This window comes from Plectropomus leopardus, chromosome 6 (genome assembly GCF_008729295.1).
Source record: "Plectropomus leopardus isolate mb chromosome 6, YSFRI_Pleo_2.0, whole genome shotgun sequence".
Classification (NCBI taxonomy): Eukaryota; Metazoa; Chordata; class Actinopteri; order Perciformes; family Serranidae; genus Plectropomus; species Plectropomus leopardus.
Window position 1 is genome coordinate 11,001,994 of NC_056468.1, and position 25,593 is coordinate 11,027,586.

At 41.5% G+C, this 25,593-nt stretch overlaps 1 protein-coding gene across 1 annotated transcript in view; it reads left to right on the forward strand.

Annotated features, from left to right (window-relative positions):
• hmcn2 (hemicentin 2) overlaps positions 1-21,901 on the forward strand; it is a 54,234-nt gene extending 32,333 nt beyond the window's left edge. The window contains exons 39-81 of the mRNA XM_042487704.1: positions 16-129; positions 326-522; positions 889-970; positions 1,459-1,590; positions 1,674-1,817; positions 1,931-2,090; positions 2,680-2,804; positions 2,887-3,070; positions 3,155-3,252; positions 3,346-3,624; positions 4,256-4,446; positions 4,770-4,851; positions 5,629-5,765; positions 5,868-6,009; positions 6,119-6,263; positions 6,600-6,727; positions 6,943-7,099; positions 7,188-7,309; positions 7,392-7,556; positions 7,656-7,763; positions 7,855-7,989; positions 8,957-9,091; positions 9,236-9,505; positions 9,589-9,779; positions 9,876-10,089; positions 10,926-11,060; positions 11,157-11,347; positions 12,033-12,114; positions 12,976-13,146; positions 13,506-13,658; positions 14,654-14,791; positions 15,281-15,402; positions 15,521-15,761; positions 15,892-15,951; positions 16,041-16,160; positions 17,062-17,196; positions 17,415-17,534; positions 17,679-17,804; positions 18,994-19,122; positions 19,203-19,496; positions 19,590-19,709; positions 20,233-20,359; positions 20,481-21,901. Coding sequence (XP_042343638.1) covers positions 16-129; positions 326-522; positions 889-970; positions 1,459-1,590; positions 1,674-1,817; positions 1,931-2,090; positions 2,680-2,804; positions 2,887-3,070; positions 3,155-3,252; positions 3,346-3,624; positions 4,256-4,446; positions 4,770-4,851; positions 5,629-5,765; positions 5,868-6,009; positions 6,119-6,263; positions 6,600-6,727; positions 6,943-7,099; positions 7,188-7,309; positions 7,392-7,556; positions 7,656-7,763; positions 7,855-7,989; positions 8,957-9,091; positions 9,236-9,505; positions 9,589-9,779; positions 9,876-10,089; positions 10,926-11,060; positions 11,157-11,347; positions 12,033-12,114; positions 12,976-13,146; positions 13,506-13,658; positions 14,654-14,791; positions 15,281-15,402; positions 15,521-15,761; positions 15,892-15,951; positions 16,041-16,160; positions 17,062-17,196; positions 17,415-17,534; positions 17,679-17,804; positions 18,994-19,122; positions 19,203-19,496; positions 19,590-19,709; positions 20,233-20,359; positions 20,481-20,859 — 6,680 coding nt within the window. The 3' untranslated portion in view covers positions 20,860-21,901. The remainder of the gene's footprint in view (positions 1-15; positions 130-325; positions 523-888; positions 971-1,458; positions 1,591-1,673; positions 1,818-1,930; positions 2,091-2,679; positions 2,805-2,886; positions 3,071-3,154; positions 3,253-3,345; positions 3,625-4,255; positions 4,447-4,769; positions 4,852-5,628; positions 5,766-5,867; positions 6,010-6,118; positions 6,264-6,599; positions 6,728-6,942; positions 7,100-7,187; positions 7,310-7,391; positions 7,557-7,655; positions 7,764-7,854; positions 7,990-8,956; positions 9,092-9,235; positions 9,506-9,588; positions 9,780-9,875; positions 10,090-10,925; positions 11,061-11,156; positions 11,348-12,032; positions 12,115-12,975; positions 13,147-13,505; positions 13,659-14,653; positions 14,792-15,280; positions 15,403-15,520; positions 15,762-15,891; positions 15,952-16,040; positions 16,161-17,061; positions 17,197-17,414; positions 17,535-17,678; positions 17,805-18,993; positions 19,123-19,202; positions 19,497-19,589; positions 19,710-20,232; positions 20,360-20,480) is intronic.
• The last annotated feature ends 3,692 nt before the right edge of the window (positions 21,902-25,593 follow it).

Genomic DNA, 25,593 nt, shown 5'->3' on the forward strand with positions numbered 1-25,593 from the left:
ATATATGTATTACAGGTGGCCAGATGCTGCAGTTGCCCCGGGCGAGACTGGAAGATGCAGGGCAATATGTATGCACAGCCACCAACTCAGCTGGCCAGGACCAGAAGAGTATTCTCCTCAGTGTTTATGGTGAGCAAACACATCATGACACCATCTGCACAATTCAGCTACATATACAGATGATCAAATCTCAAAACATTGTCTAGGCTTAAAAAATCTGTTTACCCCAAGCCAGCTGTGATTGAGGATAGTTTGCGAGTGAATCATAGTGATTCTGAATGTAGCAAAGTGAGATCATGCCTTGTCTTCATGTGCAAACCATCAGTCTTGCCCACCCTGAAGCCCCGTCTGGATGCTGAGTCAGACACGCTCACCCCGCAAGTTGGCTCCTCGGTCACCCTCAGATGCGAAGCACACGGTGTTCCTGAGCCCGAGGTCACATGGTACAAGAATGGGCTGCAACTGGCCGCAGGGAACGGGCTCAAGATGGATCCTCACCAGCTGGAGATCATAGGAGTTCAGGTCAGGAGAAAATTGCCTTACATAACCCATGTTTGAGGCGTAAACAAAACATTACAAGAAGTCTTTTAAGGACTCAGAGGGGCTCACGGTGATTTCCAGACTTTACACGCTAACATATTAACAACGCATCCATATTACACAGACTGGAAAAGACTAGGAAAAGTGGAGGCATACAGTAGCTTCATATGTAATAAGATGCAGCTCTCCCCCCTCCTCTGAACGTGTCTATTCTAAGTTAATTTAGCTGATTCAGAACACATGAACCAGCCAGCATAGTGGGAATAAGCCAAGTCCCCTCTTTTCCTATAGACTGTGCTCAAACTGCCCCCTCCCTCACCACAACAACCTTCTGTTTTCGGTTCCTAGATGGCAGATGGTGGCACATACACCTGCAAAGTATCCAATGTGGCTGGACAGGTGGACAGGACATTCAGACTGACCATTCATGGTGAGAATGCCTCTGCTATGTTCTCAAAGTAACACTGTAAACAACTATCTTCAGAAGAGAGTGGTCGGCATTTTCTACACTAGAAAATGCATTTCATATGGAAAATGCTGTGAATGCTGAAAGCTGAAATGAATTCAAAACCATGAAAATGCAGAAATGTAGAAATAATTGTGTGAAATATCAGAAAGTCTGGCAGAAATTGAAGCTGCGTTGATGCAGTGTTGAAGTTAACTGAAAAGGGCAAAGATAAATGCTTCATACTTTAAAAAGCAAAAAGTAGAAAAAAATTAAATAGAAGCTTAAACATCCTTAAAAAAACAAAACATTTTGACATTTGAATCGTTAGCTAGCTTAAAATATGCAGAAGTAGTAGTCGATCAAAAATGTTCAAAGTAGCAGCAGCAATAGTAACAGAAGCAGATGTAGCAGTAGCAGTAGAAGTAGCTATTTAAATTATAACTCGTTATAATACAAATGCATTTCCACAGTTCCACCTGTCTTGGACGGCCCTCTGCATGAGTCCCTAAACTACACCCTCGGCTCCCATGTGGCCCTGCTGTGTGAAGCCTCCGGGGTCCCTGTGCCCAGCATCACCTGGCTCAAGGATGGAACTCCTATTGGTACGAGTGAGGCAACGGTAGGGAATAGTAAAAGTATGTTTCAAAGGTAAAAGCTTATGTAAGTGGATGTATTTTCTGTCCAGAGAGCAGTCTGCAGTGGCAGTGGTCTGTTCGAGGCAACAGGCTAGAGCTGGGGCCCCTCACTCTGTCTCATGCTGGAAAATACACCTGTGTGGCCAAGAACAGCGAGGGACATACACAGAAAGACTACACACTCACTGTGCAGGGTAAACTAGAAACTTGAGCAAAATTAGATATAATAACCCCAGAAAATTATACATATTACCCATAAAAACAGTGATTTTCAGTGGCATTAAGCTGTAATCTTTGTCCCACCCAGTATCGCCTACCATTCTGGATGCTGAACACCCATCTGATGTAAGTGCGCCCATGGGAGAGGAGCTGACCCTGGAGTGCAGAGCAACTGGAACCCCCACCCCACGCCTCAGCTGGCTGAAAGATGGAATGACTTTAGAGGGATCAGATGCCCGTCACATCGCGTAAGTCATTCACATTCCCTGTTTACTGCCGGGGCTTTAAATGTGCACAGAACAGTATGAAGTAACAGTAATATGAAAGACTTTATGCGGTGAATTTTGCTCGTTCAGAGCTGTTGAATTTGTTCCACAAGCGGCACAAGAATCGATCAAAACCACTCCCTAACAGTTTTAGAAAATGAAATATTAATCATCATCGTGAGAGATAATGTTCATGACAGAGGGATGTGTGGATAGACAAATGGAGTCATTTACAGTCCTTCGCCTAATTTCATCATGGGGAACAGTATCAACAGCTGTTTTACAGCTGTTCAGCAGCTTCTGTGGTCATTGCAACTGCATCAGCCAGAGAAAGCAAAGGCCTGTGTGTGTGTGTCTGTGTCTGTGTGTGTGTGTGTGTGTGTGTGTGTGTGTGAGAGAGAGAGAGACAGAGAGAGGTTCTGTGAGAAAATCGTGGGACGATGATGATAATGATGATGGGAAACTAACGCTTAGGTTTGAGGTGGGGTGGACAGATAGTTTATACAGAAAAAAATGTATTAAGTAACACAATGTTAATGTGAAAACATATTAAGAATTTGTAACCCGGCAGTGTGACCCCTGATGGCACCACGCTAACGTTACTGAGGCTGAGTCCCGAGGATTCTGGGACATACACCTGTTTGGCGGTCAGCCCAGCTGGACAGGAGAGCAAAATCTACACCCTCTTCGTACTAGGTCAGTTTAAACATAATTTATGTGTATCTGTGTTAGGGCTGATGTTTCTGATTGATGTTTCATTTGATTTGACTTGTCACAGTCCCTCCATCCATCTCTGGTGAGACCAGCGCACCCAGAGAGCTACAGGTCACACAGGACAGTGTTGTGACTCTGGAGTGTCAGACGACAGGAAACCCTCCACCTCAGATCAGCTGGCTGAAGAACGGACGCCCTCTGCTACTCTCTCCTCGTACACGCCTCTTAGCTGGTGACTCTGTGCTAAGGTCAGCTTAGAATACAAAGGTGATCTTTCGTAAACAGATTTAAAGGTGAGGTAATGCTAAATGTTCCCTTTCTTCATGAAACAGGATTTCTCCTGTGCAGCTGTCTGACTCTGGACTTTACACATGTGTGGCACGCAGTCGAGCTGGACTTGCTGAGCTTAGCTATGATGTCCAGGTCCAAGGTACAATCATAACATACCACCTACTGATTTTCCCCTGTAGTCATGTTTTGGATCTGAGGGTTTCATGCAGATGTGTGTGTGTGTGGTCCACAGTCCCCCCTGGTGTGGATCATGTTGAACCAGTGGAGCCAGTCACAGTAGTCCAGGGGTCCTTAGTGACATTAACCTGTGAAGCGCGTGGCGTTCCCCCTCCGACACTGACTTGGATGAAGGATGGCCAGCCACTGTCCCTTCATCGCAACCTGCTGCTGGACGGACAGGAGACGCGGCTGCAGCTGCCTGACGTAGCGCCTTCTGATGCAGGCCTGTACAGCTGCGTGGCGAGTAACCAGGCTGGAAGCAGCACCAAGAGCTTTAACCTTACCGTGCTCGGTAATCCACACATCTGTAAATGTAACCTTTTAAGACTCAAAAACATGGGAAGGAGGCATTTAGCAACTTAACAAGAGATGGCCCAAAAATGAGCAAAATCAAAATCTGTAAAGAGTTACAATGAAATCAACTGAAAATAAGCAAAAAGGAAAAAAGAAATGAAAAGAAAGAAATACTTTTTATTATATATATGTGTGTGTGTGTGTGTGTGTGTGTGTGTGTGTGTATGTGTGACATATTTTAAATATAGATTTATGAGAATTATAAATATAGTTATTTTGATATTTTCTCTAGTTTATTTTTTATTTTTTTGATTATATCTAACTCACAACCATAGTTAATTTTCATGTCATTTTTTTTTGGTCACCTTTCATTATTATTTTTTTTCAGCTTGCAAAACATTTGGCCAAGTTGCTCATTATGTTGTCATTTCATGCTTTTGAATGGAGACAAACCAGTTTTTTTCCAGGTTTCTTAGGTATAAATGCTTGCTATAGGCATATGAACACACACACACACAAAAAAAAAACTGATGTCAATCCAGATATTATAGGGATAATGTAATGAGTTAGTTAGTTAGATATTAACACTATCAACAACTAAGTCAAAAACATTCTGCTTTCTTATCCAGAGCCTCCAAAGATAACCAGCTCCCCCTCCCCAGAAGAGCTGACTGTAGCAGTAAACAGTCCGCTGGAGCTGGAGTGCTCTGCTGTGGGAGTCCCTCCTCCCACCCTCAGCTGGCTCAAAGATGGTCGCCCCTTGGAACGAACTGACATTGTTCAGCAGGATGGACACTTTGTCAGGATTAGCAAAATTCAGGTAAATCACAAACAAACAATATCTGATAATATCGCATAGTTAAAGCTGCGATAGTTAAGAACTGACAAAACATGCGGTGGGTGTTAGTATATGTACTATTTAGAATAACTGATAATAGTTTAACTTTCGGCGAATAGTAATTTTTTAAAATCAGTCTTCTAAAAAATATGTTGTATGTATTTGTGAATGGGAATAAAAAAAAGTTGCAAAAAAGCATGAACACGACCAAACAACTCAAAGTGGTTTTAACAGGATCGTTCAAGGTAAATACAGTATTGTTATACAAGAACCACTCGAGCTGATTGGTGTTGTCTCCCTGAAAGGTCGAGGATGCAGGTCTGTACACCTGCTTGGCCAGCAGCCTGGCTGGAGAGGATGGAAAAAACCACTGGGTTCGAGTCCAAGGTGACACAAGCTGTACTTTCGTGTTGTTTAACTTGGAAGTAATATATCATGTCCCCTCCCCTCTCTCTTAACTTACTCTCTTACTTGCACCAGGGACTTGATGGATAAAGCCATTTGTACATTCTGGAGTAAAAATCAGTGTTTGCACAACAGACTTGGTCTGGCATTAGCATTTTCCAGCTACGGTCACGCACTGCTGTAATGCACGCAACATGACGCTAATACAGTATACGGACATTTTAATGCAAATTGTGATTCATGAAACAGACAGCTTTGATTTATATAACATTATGCAGCATCCTCATTTCATCATTTGTTCTACTTTTTTGTTCACGCTAGAATAACAGGATGTTTCCATAAATAAGAGAACACGCAACACTGTGGAGACATATTAAGCTGCTGAGATTAATGCTCCAAGTAAAAGTTTCCAAATTCATGATGTCAACCTCTTGCTTTGATTATGACATACCTGGGTCAACTGACTGTAAATCATGTGTGGTGAAAGACACATTATTACCTCACATCCTTCTTTATAAATGTTGTCTTCTGTGTGGAAAGCTCAGCATGTATTTTTAGTGCAAACATGTGATTTTTACATCTGACCTCTGATCTACCCTCTGAATTTATCTACTCCACATAGCCACATGCCTTTACCTGACTCTTCTTTGTTTTAAAGAAGCATTTCAGTCATATAGGAATTATCGCATTTTTCAGTCTGAGTGCTTAAGTGTGTTGCCTCTGTGAGGTCCAACATTTAATAATCTGGTTGTGTTGCAGTCCCGCCAACCCTCCTTGGCTCTGGTGATGTGAGAACAGTGACAGTGCCAGTTAATGGACATCTGACCTTGGAGTGCCTGGCTGACAGTGACCCCCCTCCTGATATAGAGTGGTACAAGGATGAGGCCAAACTGCAGGTACAGAGACATGGAAAACAAAACAAAACAGGTACTGAAGTAGAAACCATCTCCTCTGACTCACACGCTGTCTCTTTTTCTACCCTCCTCCTGTTGTGTCAGCTGGGTAGTCGTATCCAGCGGCTGGCAGGGGGTCAGTACCTGGAGATACAGGAAGTCAGGCCTGAGGACAGCGGCCACTACAGCTGTGTGGTCACCAACATGGCTGGAAGCACAAGTCTGTTTTTCACGGTGGAGATCCTCTGTAAGTCGACCTCTCAATGATAAGCTGATTTAAATACTTAGGTTTTTGGAATAGCTCAACAAACTAAACCCAAGTCACTACATGGATATGTTACTTTTTATTCCTCTAGTACCACCAGTGATAAAGGAGAGCAGCTCAGTGGTGACGGCTCATGTCGGTCAGGATTCGGTTTTACCTTGTGAGGTGGAGGGTGACTCTTCAGCTACAGTTATCTGGAGGAAAGATGGCTTCCCCATAACTCATGATAACAATAAGTAGGTCCTAACTTTTTGATTAAAGGAAACATGTACAATTTGTCCTTGTTATATTTTACTTTTCCAAGTGAAAACAAAACTACAGACACAGCTACATGTTGTGATGTCTATGGAATAATTAAAGTTGACCTTAAAATAACGTATTTTTCCTTCTACCTGTAGTGTTATTTATTGATCTAGATTATTTTGGTGTGAGTTACTAATACCAATATTTCCAACACTCTGCAACCTACCAAAACAATATAGATTGATGAATAGCACTACAGGTAAGGGAAAATATATATTATTTTGGTATTAGGTTGAAGAATCCCTTTAATCTTTCTGTATTTGTTTTAGGTACACTATGTTATCAGAGGGTTCCTTGCGTGTGCATGAAGTTCAGCTGAGTGATGCTGGTCGCTTCTACTGCACTGTGTCCAATCAGGCTGGCTCAGATCACCGGGGAGTGGATCTACGGGTGTTTGGTAAATATTGAAAACTTAAGAAATATTTCATGACTGCCTGTGTTTTTTTGATAATTTGATGGTCACACATAGAGACATGTGTTGGTTCTGGTTGTTATTATAGTGAAATTGTCATGCTGTCATGCTTTAATATTTTTTAGGACATCTTATTGTTAAAACACCCTGAAATACAGTATTGTGGTCAGCATGTCTGAATCTCTTCTGTCTGCTATCAGTGGGTCCTTCTATTGGTCCGGGTCCATTCAACGTGACAGTGACCACGGGGATTAGAGCTGCTCTAAGCTGTGAGACGACAGGTATACCCCCACCGACAGTATCCTGGAAAAGGAATGGGACTCCACTTGATATCAGCCAGCAGCCTGGTGCATACAGGTAAAGACTCAGCTTTGGTCAGATTCCCTTTAAATACACGCTGTGCATACACACAGCCATAAAAATGTAATTGCTCTGTTGTGTCCAGGCTGCTGTCCTCTGGGTCCCTGGTTCTTTTGACACCGTCTAATGAGGATGAAGGTTACTTTGAGTGCACTGCTGTTAATGATGTTGGGGAGGAGCGCAGGGTCATTGAGGTCATCCTGCAAGGTATTGATTCTAAGCTTTGCACAACAAGCAGAGAGTAGACAGCTGATGATTGGATTGACGACTTTGCTCTTTGCTCTTTTAGTCCCTCCGTCTATTGAAGACGATGTCACGACAGTCACGGCTGTGAAAATGTCTCCTGTGGTGTTGCCTTGTCACGTACAAGGACGCCCTCAGCCCACTATCACCTGGACCAAGGGTGGAGCCAAACTGGGTGCCAGAGGAGGAAGTTATCGTGTCCTTCCCACTGGTAAGATAACATGTGTAAAGGCTCTTTATAATATCATACATCATGGTGTCCTGGAACGCAACATTAGACTATGTATCATTTGTACTAATTTTAATGCAGGAGTGTTGGAGATTACTGCTGCTGTGCCAAGCCACGCTGGCAGGTACACATGCTCAGCTCGCAACCCAGCTGGAGTGGCTCACAAACACATCTCTCTCTCTGTGCAAGGTAGGTCACAGAACGCTGCATGCTGCTGTGGAAATCTGTTAAAACGCATATGGTAAAACACATATAACAATTTGTTCTGCGATGTACTCAGAGCCCCCAGAGATCAGGCCAATGGCAGAAGAGGTACAAGTGGTGTTGCATCATGGGACCATTTTGCCCTGCGAGGCTCATGGTTTTCCCAGACCGTCCATCACCTGGCAAAGAGAGGGCGTTCCCATAGCGGCAGGTAATGATGTATTAAATACAAGCACTTGGAACAATCATATTTAAAAAACATTGTTACTGTACGGAAAATGCTGACACTCGTGCTCACATGGACATTTGGAATCTGTCATAGTCATGTAAACATTAATATTGAAAGAAACTAAATCGCAGTAACACTATAGGTTTAGTAGTGCATGACTGTGTACTGTGAGAACATTATTAATACTTTCAACTTTTTTTTTTACGGAATGGATAGCAATTTATGAAGTTAATTGATTATTTTTATCGTCTATTTATCTGCTGATTATCTGTTGATTATTTTCTCATTTAATTGATTAGCTTTTTAGTCTAAAAAATATCACAAAATGCTGAGAAATGTCTATTAAAGCCCACAATGACATCCTCACATGTCTTGTTTTTTCCACAACCCAAAGATATTCAGTTTACTGCTGCAGAGGAGAAAATCAACCAGAAAATATTCCCTTTAAAGATGCTGGAATCAGAGAATTTTGACTTTACAGTAACAGTAACAATAGATGGCATTGCTGTCGAAAATTAAAATGACTTTTAGTTATCCTCCGCAACATAATTTACAACCAGATCTTGTGTAGCTCCTTCTCACAAGGAGAAACACAGGTGATTTGGACAGTTACCAACAAAATTCCATACAATAACAAACACAGATTTATCGAATTTAATATATTTTATTCTGTTCTTTGTAAACAATGCAGCACCACTACCACAACATAACATTTACTGTCCTGCCATTCTGTCTGACTGTTTTTCCTGTGCCGTCCACAGGTTATTTCCTTCCTGATTCCTTGTGAACATTTATCAGTAATCAAATTAGTAGGCAATTAATTTAATAGCTAACAACTGATAAATTAATCATTTCAGCTCTACTGTCAAATTCCATACATCTCCCTGAAATCTGTGGGACAGGGTCTGACTTTATGCTCATGTAATGAGGCTATATTGTGCGATTACAGGTCACAGGCTTGCTGTTCTATCAAATGGAGCTCTGAAGTTTTCTCGTGTCACGCTCGGTGATGCGGGGACCTACCAGTGTCTGGCAAAGAGTGAAGCGGGCGTAGCTGTTGGCAGGACCAAACTAGTTCTTCAAGGTAACAATCTCAAATACGGGAAGAAAATTATGGTTTCTGTGTGATAACTTCACATAGATAAACTGATTTCTTGTAAATCCTAAAAAAAATCTCTGTTGGACATTTAGAAATTCATTTATACTGGCTGTTGTCATGTTTCTCCAGTTCCACCCGTGCTGAGCGTGCCTCGTGTGGAGTACACTGCAGTGCTTGGCCAGCCAGTCAGTCTGGAGTGTGTGGCTGACGGACAGCCTCAACCTGAAGTTACTTGGCAGAAGGAAAGGAGGCCTGTGGTTGACGGCGCTCATATACATATCTTTGCCAATGGAACCTTGGCAATAACTTCTACCCAGCGCAGTGACGCAGGCCTGTACACATGTACTGCCAAAAATCTCGCCGGCAGAGCCAGCCACGACATGAGGCTGGTTATTCAAGGTGAGCCCAGTTTCATGTCCCTTAAGACTGAATGTAGCTGCTTTAATGGTTCTATTGATAAAATTGATGTTGTTGCATTTCAGTGCCACCCATGATTCCTCCTGCGCAGACAGACCTGTCAGTCATTCAAGGGTTTCAGGCGTTGCTGCCGTGTGCTGCTCAAGGTTCGCCAGAGCCCAGAGTCACTTGGGAGAAGAATGGCGCTCCTTTGCCGAACCTTCCAGGCAAATTCACCGTCCTGCGATCAGGAGAGCTGATTATCGAGAGGGCTGAGGTTAGCCGGTTAACCCATGTTCTTCACTGCATTATAATATGCATCTCTGTCCAGGTCTGGGCATAAGAATACGTTCTGATTGCTTTCTCCACACAGCCAGGGGATACTGGTGTGTTTACATGTGTAGCCACCAATGCAGCAGGCTCTGCAAGGCAAGACATCCGCCTGTCCATCAACATGAGGCCTGTCTTCAAGGAGCTGCCAGGGGATGTAACCCTGAACAAAGGGCAGAGTCTGGCTTTGTCCTGTCATGCTCAGGGGACACCTTCTCCTGTCATCTCCTGGACTGTCAACAACAGTCCTTACACAGGTAGGAGCGTCTTTTACACAGTGCGCTCAAAGCAATTGAATACTACCAAACTAGTACAGGGCTAATGTGACAAAAATCATCTGTTGAACAAACTGAAAAATAATTGAACCTCTGTGTGTGAGGAAGCAGCACGTGATGATATGTAAAGCACTTTAATGTGTGAATTGTATTTTGGTGTTCTTGTTAGTGTTAGGATAGTTATTTGTTTATTTATCAGAGGATTGCTATTTACACACAATGGGTTTCTGAAGTGAACACACTGTTGTCAGCTCAAAATGAATTGTGAAGCATAGTGAGGGCGAAAAATAGGGTCACTGAGGGTATACAGATGTCGAAACATGTTCCCCTGTGGAATAGTGTTTCCCTGCTGTTAAAATGATTTTCCATAGCACCAACACTAAAAATTCTTGCGGTGACGTGACTCAAAAGCATTCAAGACTTAACCAATGTGAATTTAAAGGAGCGGTGTGTGGGATTTATTGGTACCTATCAGTGAGGCTGCAGAAATTAAACTTCTCCCATCTGCCAAGGATAACTATGGTGGCTGATGTAAAAATGCAAATGGAGGCCTATCTAGAGCCAGTGTTTGGTTTGTTCATATTGGGCTACTGTAGAAACAACATGGCAGACTCCATGGGAGAGGACCCACTTCGTATGTAGATATAAATGTACAAAAAAAAAAACATATTAATAAATATAATATTTCACGTCTGCCAACAGAAGGCTCTTAAACCCACACAGTCGACAGTCAAGTTAATACTTTTTAGGGCTTTTATCCGCAAATGTGTATTTAAGAGTTTTTAAGTACCTGCTGCCATCCTGTAAACATGTTCCAGGTGCCACTGTGGACGAGGCTGGCAGGAGCTCCCTGATCATTGAGAATGTGACCACGAGTGACGCTGGGACCTACGTGTGCATAGCAGAAAACAGTGTGGGCTCCATCCGAGCGCTGTCATTTATCCGTATCAGAGGTGAGTTTCGTGTCAAGGGTTATTCTGGGCTGCTTACTCTCTACAGATATTTAAATCGGCTTGATGATCTTGTAAAAACATGCTGTGTGTCTCCAGAGCCTCCGGTGTTGAAGGGTGAAGCCCACATGTCTCAGACGGTCGTCCAGGGTGGCTCCGCTATGCTCGACTGTCCAGTCCACGGAGACCCCAGCCCGGTACTCCGCTGGCTCCGGGACGGAAAACCACTGCTCCGCTCCATCAGAATGCAAGCACTTCACAACGGGTCTTTGGTCATTTACAGCATCAGTGTAAATACAGAGCTCCTTCTATTTTTGGTTCTTTTTTGAAATTTTATTTTAGATCAGTTGCCTTCTCTCCAGGCAAGTTTAGTTAAACCAAGTTTGAATGATTAAGCCGCCTTGAGCTACTTAAATCAATAAATGTTTTATGTTTTGGAAAACAAAGGCACAGTATTCATCCGACTCAAGCTTCATCTGCAGTCCCCTTGGGTGGAGGAACAGTGTGTGACTGTCCTGCAGTGTCCTGTTCCCACCTAAATCAGATTGAGTTCAGTCAGAAAGGCTAACAGCATTAGCAACAGAGGGAGGAGATGAACAGAGGGCTGGATGTTCCCAGACTCTGCCCCTCTTTCTTTAGCCTGTAACCTTGTTAGGTCTCTAACTGCTGCTGTAATTGCACAGCCTGCAGTTGAGACTTTCTCACAGACGGATGACTGTCCTTCCCACAGAGCACTCTAATGTGAAATTTCCTCTCTCTGGTCCAATAATATCTATTATGACAAAGAATTCAGTGGAACTGCCGACTGGAAAACGCCAGCTTTCTTTGCTATAATGCCAGCTTTCTTTCATCATAAAACTAGATGTGATCTAAGACATAGTTTTGTTCTGAAGGTTTGTGGCCCCATCAGAGGAAAATTGTTCCTCAGAGTGCCAATTACGCCAAACTCTCCTCCTCTACCTGTTTGATGTACAGGCTGCAGATGAAGGCGAGTACCAGTGTGTGGCTGAAAGTGAAGCCGGAACAGCTGAGAGGACCATTACTCTCAAGGTTCAGAGTGAGTTCTGTGTTTGTAATTACACACATCGTCACAGGATATGACATTAATTAGAAAAATAAACAACCACACATTCCAGTAATAACATGTTGTTCCTCTTGGCTTCCCTTTCTAAGAATTAGAAAGTGTCGCCCCACCTCCACTTATTTATGCATTTTGTCTTCTTTTCTTTGACAAATGTTAGTTTCATTTAGGCCATTTCCACACATACGCAGATGTTCTTAAAAACACATTTTTCCCCTCTGTTAAAAATTTTATATATATATTTCCACACGACCTTCGTAGTAAAAAATATCTGTCTACACAGGAACACAAAAACAACTCTGCTGAACACTTGCCGCAGCAGATGCCTCTGTTTGTGCAACAATACTTAGTTTAAGTGTAAAGTAGTCATTAATCCAAGCTGTGCTAACAAAAACAAAAACAAACTGGTAAGTGAGTTTGTCTGTGTTGTTGTTTCTGACGCATGCTACCACCCATGACACAAAGCAACAATTGCGTGATCGCGTGAATTAAGGAGATGGCGTTATAGTTTCACAAATGCTCATTATACATGTCCACACGGGTACTCTCTAAAAAATCTGCATTTAGAAAACTATAGTTTTAGTGACCTAAAACTCCATTTACATGTAAACAATGTCAGAAAATATCAGTTTACAAAGAATGTCTGTATATGTGTAAATGGGCTGCAATGACTTGCATATTTCAGTGTCTCTTGTTGCTTTGATTTTTGTCACTTTTATACTACCTTCAGAAAACATTTCTATAAGTTTGTTTATTTTTGAAAATAATCTAAACTCACAATCTAAACTCAAAACTCCTACTCTCTTCTCCCTCTCTCTCTCTCTCTCTCTAACATAGTCAATGGAGGCTACTCAAACTGGGAGGAGTGGGGTCCGTGTAGTAGCACCTGTGGACAAGGCTTTCAAGAACGAATCAGATTGTGCAACAACCCTGAACCAGCCAATGGCGGTCGATCATGCAGTGGTCCCAGTATCGACTCTAGGAAATGTCAAACTGGTCTCTGTCCAGGTACGAATTATTTATTTCTGTCTTTCTTCACTTTATACAATAGCTGGAATTATTATGTCCTTGTTTCAGTGTATCACAACACATTACAACTCATAATGAACATAATGTCGTGTCCTGGTCATAACCTATGCACTGTCATACTGAATGCTCACGTGTGAACAGAATATTATTAAGGTTACCTCACAGACGATTGACACACACCAAAAGGGCATTTCGGGGCATCTGAGCTCTGTGTGTTGTTACAGTATTTTTAAAGAGATGATTGGGGCATTTAATGAACATGTATCAGCTCGAAGAAAATAAAATATGTTATGAATAATTGCAAATTATTTAAGTGCACGTCTCTTTGGTGTTGAAAGGAGAGACTCCTCGCAAGACCAGAGGCAGTCTGATAGGCATGGTGAATGAGAGAGAGTTTGGTGTGTCCTTCCTGGAGGCCAACATCACAGACAATGTTGAAGAGGGGAGCAGCACAATGCAGGCACGCCTGGACAACATCCCTCCCAGTGTGGGTGAGTGATCGCACATTATGTCCCCCGGGTTGATATCACATGTCCAAACAGAAATATCTCTAAATCACTTTAATTGTTGTTGTACGATGGTCTTTGGTTGGACACAAGTGTATAAACATAATTGTTGGGCAATCAAACATGTTATTGAAACAGACTCCAAGATTTAGTTCTACTTTGTTGACACACTTATTTAAAAGTGCACAGTAAAGGTTTGGCAAGCTTTAAAGCCAAAGCTTTCAGATTTAAATTCATGAAATGCTACTCATCTAGCTTAAAAAATATTGCCTTTTTTGGATGAAAAAGTATATATTACAAGGTTCCAATGGTCATGGAAAAACCTGGAAAAGTCATGGAATTAGTAAAATCCTTTAAAGTTTTGAAGAAGGGTTTTTCCCCCTCTGTTAGCAAATTCATTTTCTGTAGCTGTTAGTGTAAAGTAGCTCTAATATGTGCTTATTTGTGACATTTTGTTTATCACGCATATATCTTGATTATCTCCCACCATTCCGTCTCTGTCTCCATGTATGCCACCTTGCTGAAATTATGTTTGAAAATATGTCGAATCTGATATGTTTAAATAAGAGAAATAATGTTTTAACAGTGTATTTTAACATGTAGGGTCATAAATCCAAAAGTTTTCATACCTATGCTGTACACCACTACCTACTTTTAAATTACACAGCATTTTTGGGATGGAGTAATGTTAATGTTAGGCATTGTGAATGGTTGTTGAAATTTATAATGGTATCTTAAAAAGTCATGGGAAAGTTTTGACCTTGTGTGTGTGGAAGCCCTGATATTTTATTTATTTATTTATTTTTTTAGAAAAAAATCTTATTTCACTCAGTAATGACTTACAGTTTGAGGGACAGTTGGAGTATGTTCTGTTCTCTGAGGGCTCATTTTTCATATGTTGTCTTTGTTCTGTGTAAACTGTATGTATTGTATCTCTGTGGTTTTGTAAGAGGCCAAGAGCTGATGCTGTTTGATTCTAGGTCCCTTGTTGCGGGTCCTGGTGTCTGCGTTTGCTCCCATCTACTGGACCACTGTGCTGCAGAGTGGAGCAACCAGAAACGGCTACTCCTTCACTGAGGGCCAGTTCAGACAGGAGTCTCAGCTGGAGTTTGAAACTGGTAGGTTTTGCCCCGGATCCGTTTTCTTTTTACATATACTGTATGCATGTCAAGAATGAGAGTTAGCCAAAGGATATTTTAAGCTTTTGATTCATTTAAAGTCAACATATATTCCAAGAAAGGCTGTGGAAAATTTGCCAGTTCATCTATTACATGATTAAAAATATGCATGTAGCACGAATGCATACTGATAAGTTATTTATCTACAAAGCCTGCATAATTCTAACTCTAACTAACTTCTGTATAACGTGTGGTGTGTTTTCAGTGCAAACCACACAGACACAAAGACAGCATTTGTAATCCTAAAGTTGTTTTTTTTGTCTGATCTCTGCAAGTTTCTTTTGTAGTTTATAAAATGACCAGCAGATGGCACCACTCACTACCACTGACATTCATGAGTTTACACATGGAGGTTCTTACTTCAAAACAGTTTCGTCATGTTCCCTTGTGCTTGTAAAGTACTTTTTTTTATAAAATCTGTTTAAACAGGGGAGATCCTGCGTTTGACCCATGTTGCCAGAGGTCTGGATTCAGAGGGAGTTTTACTAATCGACATTGTAGTTAACGGCTTTGTGCCTCCTTCATTAACATCATCTCATCTGAGCCTTCAGGTGCGTTCACTGCTCTCCTTATGTGTATTTAAAGACCTCAGTGTCTCACCAGAGAATTTGTTGACATGCGTAAGTTCCTTTTCCATTTCTCTGACCCGATTTGTTTTGTGTCCAGCAGGAGTTTGATGAGTCATATGTGCAGACGGGCCAGGGGCAGCTGTACTCATGGTCATCGCAGGCCCACCAGAGAGGAGGAAACCCCATGGTGCTGCGCTGTAATCACACTATTATTTATGAGGGCCAGGAGGAGCGCCAGGGCCCTCTGCTCCAGCTGCTCAAAGTCTCCGGGATGAACAGCGTCTACAACATGTTCACTCTCACTTTGGACTTCCATATCACAACCAGCCTTCTCATACCAGGTCTGGGGAAAAATAACAATGATTGAAAACTTTTCACTAAAGCGTACCATTACATCACTGAAAGTCCCATTACATCACTTGAAATACTGGATCTTAGTGTTGAAACAGCTCTGAACTTTTCTGTTTGCAGATGGTTATGGAGACACATGCCCTAAAGGTTTCGTTCTTGACACAGCCTCTTACTGTGCTGGTAAGCTGCTTTCCCTTTTTTATGCCTCATTTATCGTTGAAAATTTGTCACTCTATCCGTTTTATTATTGTGACTCAATGTGTCATTAGATGAAGATGAATGTGCGCTGCAGTCTCCCTGCTCTCACTCATGCAACAACATCATGGGAGGCTTTTCCTGTGCCTGTCCCTCTGGCTTCACCATCTCTACAGAGTCCAACACATGCCATGGTGAGACATAAAACATGCTTGCTGAAATTTTTGGGATTTATTACTAGATAATCAATGGTAATGTCCGAGGTAAAGGGACAGTTCATAGTTCAATAAACCCAAACATATTTTTCCTCTTAACTGTGTAGTGCTTTTAATCAGTTAGATTGCTTTGGTTAGTTGCAGAGTGTTTGAGATATTGGCTGTATAGATGCCTGCCTTCTCTTTAGTATAATGGAATTAGATGGCACTCTGCAATACATTTGAAAAACTCAATAGCAATGTCTCTTTACAGAAATCATGACTCGGTACCTCAAGATAATTCACAGAGCTTGTTGTGAGCAGTCTCATGCAGGAACTATTTTCTCTCTACCAGACTACATCTACCAGCTGATCACTGTGCAGAAGGAAGCATGCACTTATTGCTAGCTCACCTAGCACATCTGAGCTAGCTAAAGTTACAGCACAACTGAGAAGGACACCATTAATGTTTACATCTTGCTGTGTCATGTGCAGTTAGCTTCTCTTGAAGGAGTAGATGCCCTCGTCCTTCTGCGCGGTGATACTGTAGGCAAATGTAAGCAAGAGAGAAAATAGTTCCTGGATGCAAATGCTGACAACAAGGTCTGTGGATTATCGGGAGTAACCGGGTCATGATTTCTGGAAAGAGACACAGCTGTTGAGTTTTTTCAGATGTATTTTTTGGCTCTTTGAGCACCACAAGCCGAGTGCTATACAGTTCCATTATATTGGAGAAAAGGCAGACACATTAAAACAATCTAGTATGATAAATATCACAACAGGTAAGAGGAAAAATATGTATTTTGTTTTGGCATTGAACTGTCACATTAAGTCATGGAAAAAACATTAGTTTTGTTGTTTGTATTATTTGGCCTCATGCTTGTGTTTTACTTAATACCAGATATTGATGAGTGTTCCCAGGGCTCACACATGTGCCACTACAACCAGCAATGTGTCAACACAGTGGGAACATATCGCTGCCAGGCCAAGTGTGGACCAGGATTTAAGCCCAGCATCACAGGAACCAGCTGTGAAGGCAAGTTTGTCTGTTATACTGTCTGCACGACATTTCACATGAAGGCATTACCACTTATCTTCTACTAGTTGTGATGCATGTCCCTTTTTTGGTGAATCCAATTATATTTGTTCATGCAATAATCAATAAAGATCATTTACCATTTACCGTATCTTATACTACATTCCAAATGTGCACAGTAGATTTATAAAGCCAGATGTGTCAATTGTGTGTTTCAGATGTGGATGAGTGCCAAGAGTCTGCTCTCTCCCCATGTCAGCACCAGTGTCTCAATACTCTGGGCTCCTTCCGCTGCATCTGTCACCCTGGATACCAGCTGTCAGGACATCGCTGCATCGGTCTGTCACCTAAACTTAGTGGGACTCCCACGGGTTATTAACTGCGTAGACAAGTTATGGAAATGAATTAATTGTACTTTTCAAATCAAGATATTTCAGAAGGGGATAACTAAAAGCTCTGTTGAAATGGTTGCACTCTTACAGATATCAATGAGTGCATGAGAAACGTCTGCCCAGCTCACAAGGAGTGCCGTAACACAGAGGGAGGATACCAGTGTTTCGACAGCTGCCCAGCTGGCATGACCAAATCAGAAAATGGAGCCTGCATGGGTTGGTGGCTATCATACTTTTCTTTTTATCCAAATTCTTTAGGTGCTAAATGGGATATTGGACCAAACATAAATCATGACATAATTAATACAGAAACACAGCATCAACTCATTTATGCTTTGAGGGGCTTAAAGAGGTTAACATCTGTGATGTCACTAGGGCAGGGTATCAGTACATGATACATTTAAGGTATCAACTGATGTATATCAATATCAAGTAGTATTGAAACTTATCAAGTGAAATGACAGTGCATTCGATTGTACCCACATCTAGAAGAAAAGACTATTTGTATGGTTTTGTTCATGGCCAATTGCTTGAGGCGCTCTTGCATTTAATGCGATGTGTGCACAGTCTGTGGAGTGGTGAAGTCAAGTGTATTTGATGGTGCTGGCAGTTCAGCATGCGTATGGCTATATTACATCCCTGTTGCATCTGGATATTTTAGGTACCTGAATGCTTTCATTAACAGAAAATGAAGTAGAAAAAAAAGTAATCAAATGAAGCACTTTATTGGTGTCTATATCACTTTAAGAGCACTGGTATTAGTATTGTAGTAAAAAAAATACCCAGCCCTAACCTTCACTGCTTAATTTACCCCTAGACATCTGACATGGTTGGTCACATCACTTGGTCTTGTCTGCATTAGTAGAATCCATAGAAGCCAACAAGACTATTAGTGATATTATTGGCAGCTTCTCCAGATCTCGACAAAGCATTTCACGTTGCATAACAGCAGGTCAGATTTCAAAGGATTGCTTTAGGGCACAAAACAGCAAGACGTCTCTGTTTGTCCTCCACAGAGAAAGGTAAAGAGTTTTAAAAGTCCATTAATTGGTGCTCAGAGAAAAACGTTTGACCAAAGAGCAAAAAGATCCTCATTATAACAGAATGCAACAAACTTGATGATAGTGTGGTCTTCATTTGAAGAAACTCTTTAGTCCCAATAGCATCACAGGCATGAGTTAGAGGCTCCAGTCAACTCCAACATGGTCTTAATCATTATTTTATGTTTGCTTTTTCACAGTTATGCTAAAAATATCATAGTTATGTGTTGGTTATTCTTTTATTACATTCAGCATTTTTTCAAATTTTAATTAAGTTGATCAGAACAGTGACAGGAGATGCATATGTAAAGCACTGTAATGCTGAGATTTGTGCTGTTGTATTTTTGTCAACTGCACATTTTCAGATATTGATGAGTGCCAGGATGGAAGTCACATGTGTCGCTACACTCAGATCTGTCAGAACACAATCGGTGGTTACGGATGTGTTTGTCCTAGAGGCTACCGATCCCAGGGAGTAGGCCTGCCATGTCTAGGTATGATATCTGCTGTCTGTTTTAGAATACAACGCACCTATGGCACAAGCACACGAGATGAGCTTTGATTTACCTTTTAGACATCGACGAGTGCCAGCAGACGCCAAATCCTTGTGCCTATCAGTGCCGCAATGTGCCTGGCAGCTTTAGGTGCCAGTGCCCTCCTGGTACGGTGCTGCTAGGAGACGGGCGCTCCTGTGCGGGACTGGAGAGAAGGCAGACATTCACCAATGGCACCAGAGTCAGGGCGAGACTTCGCCCACAGCTGGTGTCGTCTCTCGGCAGGCCGATCCTTTCACGTTCTCAAGGAGTGTCTCGCATCACCAGACAAAGCTGTCCTACGGGCTACACCAACAGAGACGGCACTTGTGTTGGTGAGTGTGCATCAAAACTGTCAGATACTGCGTTCATATCACAAAAGTACATCCATATCATGTCTGGTCAACCTCACATTATTCTGTGTACAGATGTAGATGAGTGTCTGCTCAGGAAGCCATGTCAACACGAGTGTCGAAACACCATTGGCAGTTTCCAGTGCCAGTGCCCCCCTGGTTACCAGCTCTTACCCAATGGCAGGAGCTGTAAAGGTACAACTTTCATTAAACTGTAATTATGTAACCTTCTTCCTCCCCTTAAGGGCCCTGACACACCAAACTGGCCACTGGTCAGTGCTGGGCTGTTGGTGTCTATCGCCTTAGTTTTTGCAGTGTGTCCCGTAGTTTTGGCCTTTGCCTGCTTGTGAGAAAAGTAAACAAACTTGTTATATAAGGTAAGATTATTTTCACTTTTGAGCTCTTCAGCAGAAACGGTTTGTGTTTTCTTGCAGTAGCGCACGCTAAACATTCATTGATCTTTCAGTATCGAGTTGTGTTGTTAATGTGCTAACTGGTAAAGTAGTGTCTTGAATACGTCCTCTCAGTTTTGTGGTTTCCCTTTTTGAATAACGAAAGCTAGTTGGCAGTTGGCTGTGGTCTTTCTTGTCTGTTCAATGCAACTTTTTGGCCGAGACACAGGCGACATGAGGCAACACAACAGTCTGCCTTCACTGCCACCAGCTTTTTGATGTCTGGGTCTTAAATTATCACAGTAAACCCCTTTCTCTGCTTCTAGACATAGATGAATGTGCAGAGCAAGGCATCCAGTGTGGACATAATCAGATGTGTTTCAACACTCGAGGGGGATACCAGTGTCTGGATACACCCTGCCCTGCGTCCTATCAGAGTGGACGAACCCCCGGGTACATTGCATGACTCTGAAGTAGTTTAAATATCATATTTAGACTGTACATACTTCACATATGTGTGTTATTGTGGCTGTAAAATATTTTAATGCTTATGTGTCGGTGAACGTTTTTACAGGACATGCTACAGACCCTGCACTCGTGACTGTGCCTCAGGAGGCTCTCCTCTGCTCCTGCAGTACAAGCTGCTCACTCTCCCCTCTGGCATTCCAGCCAATCACAATGTAGTACGATTGTCGGCTTTCTCCGAGTCAGGCGTCCTGCAAGAGCGTACGTCTTTCACAGTACTTGAGCAAGAATCAGTGACTGGTGCATTGGGCCGAGTGTTTGGCATCAGAGACGAGGCAGGCAGGGGGATCATTTTCACCCTGAGGGCTCTCAACAGACCAGGACTAGTACGTCTCAAGGTGCAGGCCACCACCATCTCGCTGCAGGGACGCATTACCTACCAGAGCATCTTCATCATCTACATTTCCATTTCGACGTACCCCTACTGAGACTCTGTGCGGCCTAACAGATGACTCTGCCTCCCCATGGCCTCTGAGTGCCTCTTACCCACAAGGCAATTTCCCCAAAACCCTGTGACTCGGACACATTAGGCCATGCAAAGAAGCTCTGATATGCAAGAGAAGATGGACACGAGTAGTAAGTAGATCTCATGAGGACGTGCAACCCCATCTGTGACTGAAATGTCGTAGTGGAAAAAGTAAGAGAAAATAATTAATTGTGGAAGGAAACCTTCTCTTTTGAAGAAATCTTAACTGTAACATGCTGAATGAACAAAATATTTTGTTTGTATTTTGTTTGTTCACCATACGCCTTATTTGAGGAAAAATCTTTCAAATCAATATCTGAAATGCAGAATTGCAAGTAATTCATGTCAACCAAGCACTGAAGTTATTTAGTATCCATCAGGAACTACCAGATATTTTAAAAAAATATTTTGCAATATATAATTTTGTTTGTTGTTTACTTTACAATGTTATATAATTCTGGGACAGATTTATTTTCATATGAAAATATGTTTGCAGCCCACAAAAGTCTTTCAGCAGTTTTCCCTACTATTTTAATTTATTTAAGTCATTTGAATGCATCACTGGTTCAAACAACTTCCAGTCACAGAAGGTTTGAATTTACAAGTACAGCGTTGTGATGACAAACCTTCAATGGCACATTGTAACAGTGACTATCTAGCTAGCTATCGTCTGTGTTTTTCTACTCTTTTTATAACACTTTTTATCACGTGAGTAGTTTAAGGTGCTAATCTGAATGTACTTGAGTGTTTTGAATACTCACCACAGAGTAGGACTGCACTTCCAGTTTCTGCAGTGTGGCATCAGCTGCACATTGGTGCGTCTTTCCTGCATTCATGACACAAAATTTGAATACTCTTTGCAACAAATTATTGGTGTTCAGTAATCCAATATGTGCCAACCATGTACAGATCTGAAAACGGAAGGTTTCTTAAAACCATAAAATGCCTAAAGTACAGCAAAAATGTTTGCTCTGATCATGCAAATTAAACAAATATTTCCCTGTTGCAGTAAATGAGTGTCAAATATTTGTAGAAATAAAATGGACAACGCTTTTGTTGTCAATGTTATTACCATACTATAGTGTCAGTTAGTCTTGGTTTTAAAATAATATATAACAAAGAAACCTTTTGCAAACAGCAGGTTGCAGCTGAAAACCAATACTGCTGCATAAATGTAGTATTAACCAAGAGGAAAGCTTACGCACAACCTACTCAGGAAAAGCCATTTGGCCACAATGTTACTAAATGACGTATTAACCCTGAGACAGATGACAATCTGGCTTTTAGATCACTTCTTTCAGTAAACCTCAAATAATTTCTTTCCTACTCTGCTATGACTGTTCTCAAAATGCAGTTAAGTGGTTGATGGTGATCTCTCTCTGACCTTTGCCTTGTCAGTGGGTGGTCTTCCTAGATAATTCATAAAATGTTTGGTGTTTGAAATAGTTTTGTTTGGCAACTCAAAACCGCTTTTCATCGAAGCCAAAAAGAGCTTTCGGTTTGTGGGGGGATATATGCAAAATCTGTGGAAGTGGACACATTTCAGGTAGTGTGGATGTCCGTGGTGGACTGACTTGTGATCTTATAATTTGTTTTCGATAAAGAATCAAAATGCTAAGTCACGCAAAGTCATATCACTCTGGCTTGTTTGCTTTGGAGACATCTGTAGTACAGGGTCTGAGATAATACCTCAGCTGCTCAGTAGGTGGAGCAAGGTTAAGGCTTATTGTAAGATCAGCTGTAAGGCCCTCAGTGCCCTGAGTGTTTTGTTGGTCTCTTAACTGTCTTCACTGTTATATGTTGATCTGCTGGTTGTGTTAACTGACAACAAAGTAAAACAACCTCTATAGAAGATAATTTCAACACTACACCACCTTAGGAAATATTTTACTGCTGGAAAGATGGTCTTTTAACAAAACTGTGCTGTCTAAGCAGTGGATTGACACAGATACTTTTGAAATTGGAGCTACATGACCAGAGAAAACAGCAAAAGGGGACTGTGCATTCTGGTAGCTGCAGATTTTCTGCTGGTTGAGCAAAAGCAAATCTCTCTGTTCTGCACCAGATCAATAAATGTTACTGCTAGAAGGTGACGTAATGTGAACTCATCCGGTTGACACAATGGCAGGTGGCTGGTAACAAACAATCTCATGCTATAGTAAAATAGTAATCATTTTTGAAAACATCTCAGGTGAGAAATAAGCGACTCAGTTACAGAATCTTGGTTCATATTTGGTCAACGCTGCTTAGTTTTACTGTTTGATGTCAGTCCTTTTAGCCTTTGTTTGCAACGTGCAGGAAACAGTGTGGTGCCCACTTCCTGTTCACAAACTCTTGCTTTTACAGTCAAACAGCGCACTGAGATTTGTTTCTGAAGACATTTTAGGAAAGAAATAGGCGATACATTATCTTGATTTATATTTAACCAGCTCATCCTAGATCAGACGACATGAACGCAGAGTACCAAAAGAAGGTTCCGTCCGTGTCTGTTTATGTATCTCATGTTTAGCATAAATGAGCCTTTATAACTCGTGGTTACCTGACAAACTTGTTCATCTATGTAAACACGATTACATGGGATCAGGTCATTTTTAGACACTAATGCCACATAACTGACAAGGTCAGAGAGCTTGTTCAGTCTGGCATCTGTAATAAAGGAGTCATTTTTTTGCTGCTCATTTCCCTGAAATGACTAATAGAGGAGGTCATGGAGAGCTGACCTGTTCTGAGCGGAGGGAGTGTGTTTGTTGATGCTTCAGTATTGTGTGAGTGCATGTGAGGGGGAGGTTGCCTGCAGTTGTTTTGATTTTTGCTGTTTCTGTGATGTGGTCATTAGCTTGGATGTTAGGAATTACAAATGATTCTGAAAGAACTGTTTATTATACTGTATGTGGGTTTAATAGTTGTTGCTAGTAAGGTACTATTGTACTCAGCTAACATAGTTTTCACTTGCTTTTACAACACTGAAATACTAATAATACAATACTCTTAAATTATCATAATCTTGAAACATATTGAGAATATGGATCTACATAAAGCAGATGAAATCATTAATATTGTGGTTTTCCAACTGAGCCCTTATATTCAATGTGTTCCATATGTAAGTAACAAAATATTTTTAGCTACATCCTGATAACTGTGTTTCTAAACAAACAGCCATTAAATGCAATTCTTTCTGACTATGGTACACGTGACGCTAATTAAAACAATCTGTGCTACGTATTTAATATCACTGAACCATTGGCGGTAACTAATGCAGCAGTATAAATTTAATAGATATATGTGAAAAAACAAGCACTTCTTGCAAATAATTAGAAATAGCATTAAAAGGGAAAAAAAAGAAAAAGAAACAAGTGTTACTTTCTGCAGAAAACAGCAGGACTGCACACCAAACTGGAAGCAAGTCATTCATTATGGTTTCATAAAGCTTCACAAATTCCCTGTAACCCATGAAATGCACTGTGAGGCAGACAGCATGCCTTTTTCTCTTCTCTATAAAACACAGTATTAGTGGAAATGAATGCTTAAGGCTGAGAGATGGCTACCAGTAACATCTCCCCTACTGCTTTACACAGTCAGGATGTCAGGAGAAATGGGGACTTACTGTGCTTCACTCACTAATGAGCACAACACTGCTGCCTATTAGTAGGTAAAAGCAATGGAGATCAGAGCATAACCATTATTACCACATTAAACCTTCAAAAGAAAGAGTTCTCTGAGTTAAAGTCTTGTTAAACATTTCATTGTGTCCTAGGTTCTGTCTGAGATCTATTGCCCTTCATATGACAAATCAGGATTTTTTTTTTTACCACACAGTAATTCAGTTCAATCTTTTCAGTTTTGTTTATAAAGCCCATTATCACAAAACACAGTTTGCCTCAGCGGGCTTTACAGTATACGACATCCCTCTGCCCTTAGACCCTGACATTATTAAAGGAAGATCTCCCCCCAAAAAACGGGAAAAAATGGTAGAAACCTCAGGAAGAGCGACTGAGAAGGGATCCCTCTTCCAGGACAGACAGATGTGCAATGGATGTTGTAAATAACAATTAAATAACAGTAATGACAGAAAGGAAAGAGAGAGAGAAAGAGAGAGGGGAAGAGATGCATAGCAATAATGCTATTAATAGTGTATCATACAACAATAGTGATAGACTTAAAACTACTAAATGCACTCTTAAGATAGCATGTGATGTTACGTGCAAATATTGAAGGTGTTGATAACAGCCATCATCACAATCCAGGCGCAGCCAAGATTGCAGCCAAGATCTGGGAAAACTACGGAACAAGGGAGCATGAATGCGCTGGAGAGTCAGTGTAATGCAGTAAAAAGACAAGAGCATTTGCAGATAGAGGGAGCAAGAGAAGGAAAAAGGAGCTCAGTGTATCCTAGAAAGTCCCCCAGCAGACTAAACTATATGTCAGCCTAACTAGGGGCTGGTCCAGGCAAACTGAGCCAGCCCTAATTATAGGCTTTATCAAAGAGGAAGGTCTTAAGTCTACCCTTAAAAGTGGAGCCTTCCTGACAGAAACTGGAAGATGGTTCCATAAAAGAGGAGCGTAGTAACTGAAGGCTCTAGCTCCCATCCTACATTTGGAGACTTTGGGAATCACAAGTAGCCCTGCGTTTTCAGATTGCAGTGCTCTTGAGGGTTGATAGGGAACTATGAGCTGCGACAGATAGGACAGAGCCTGT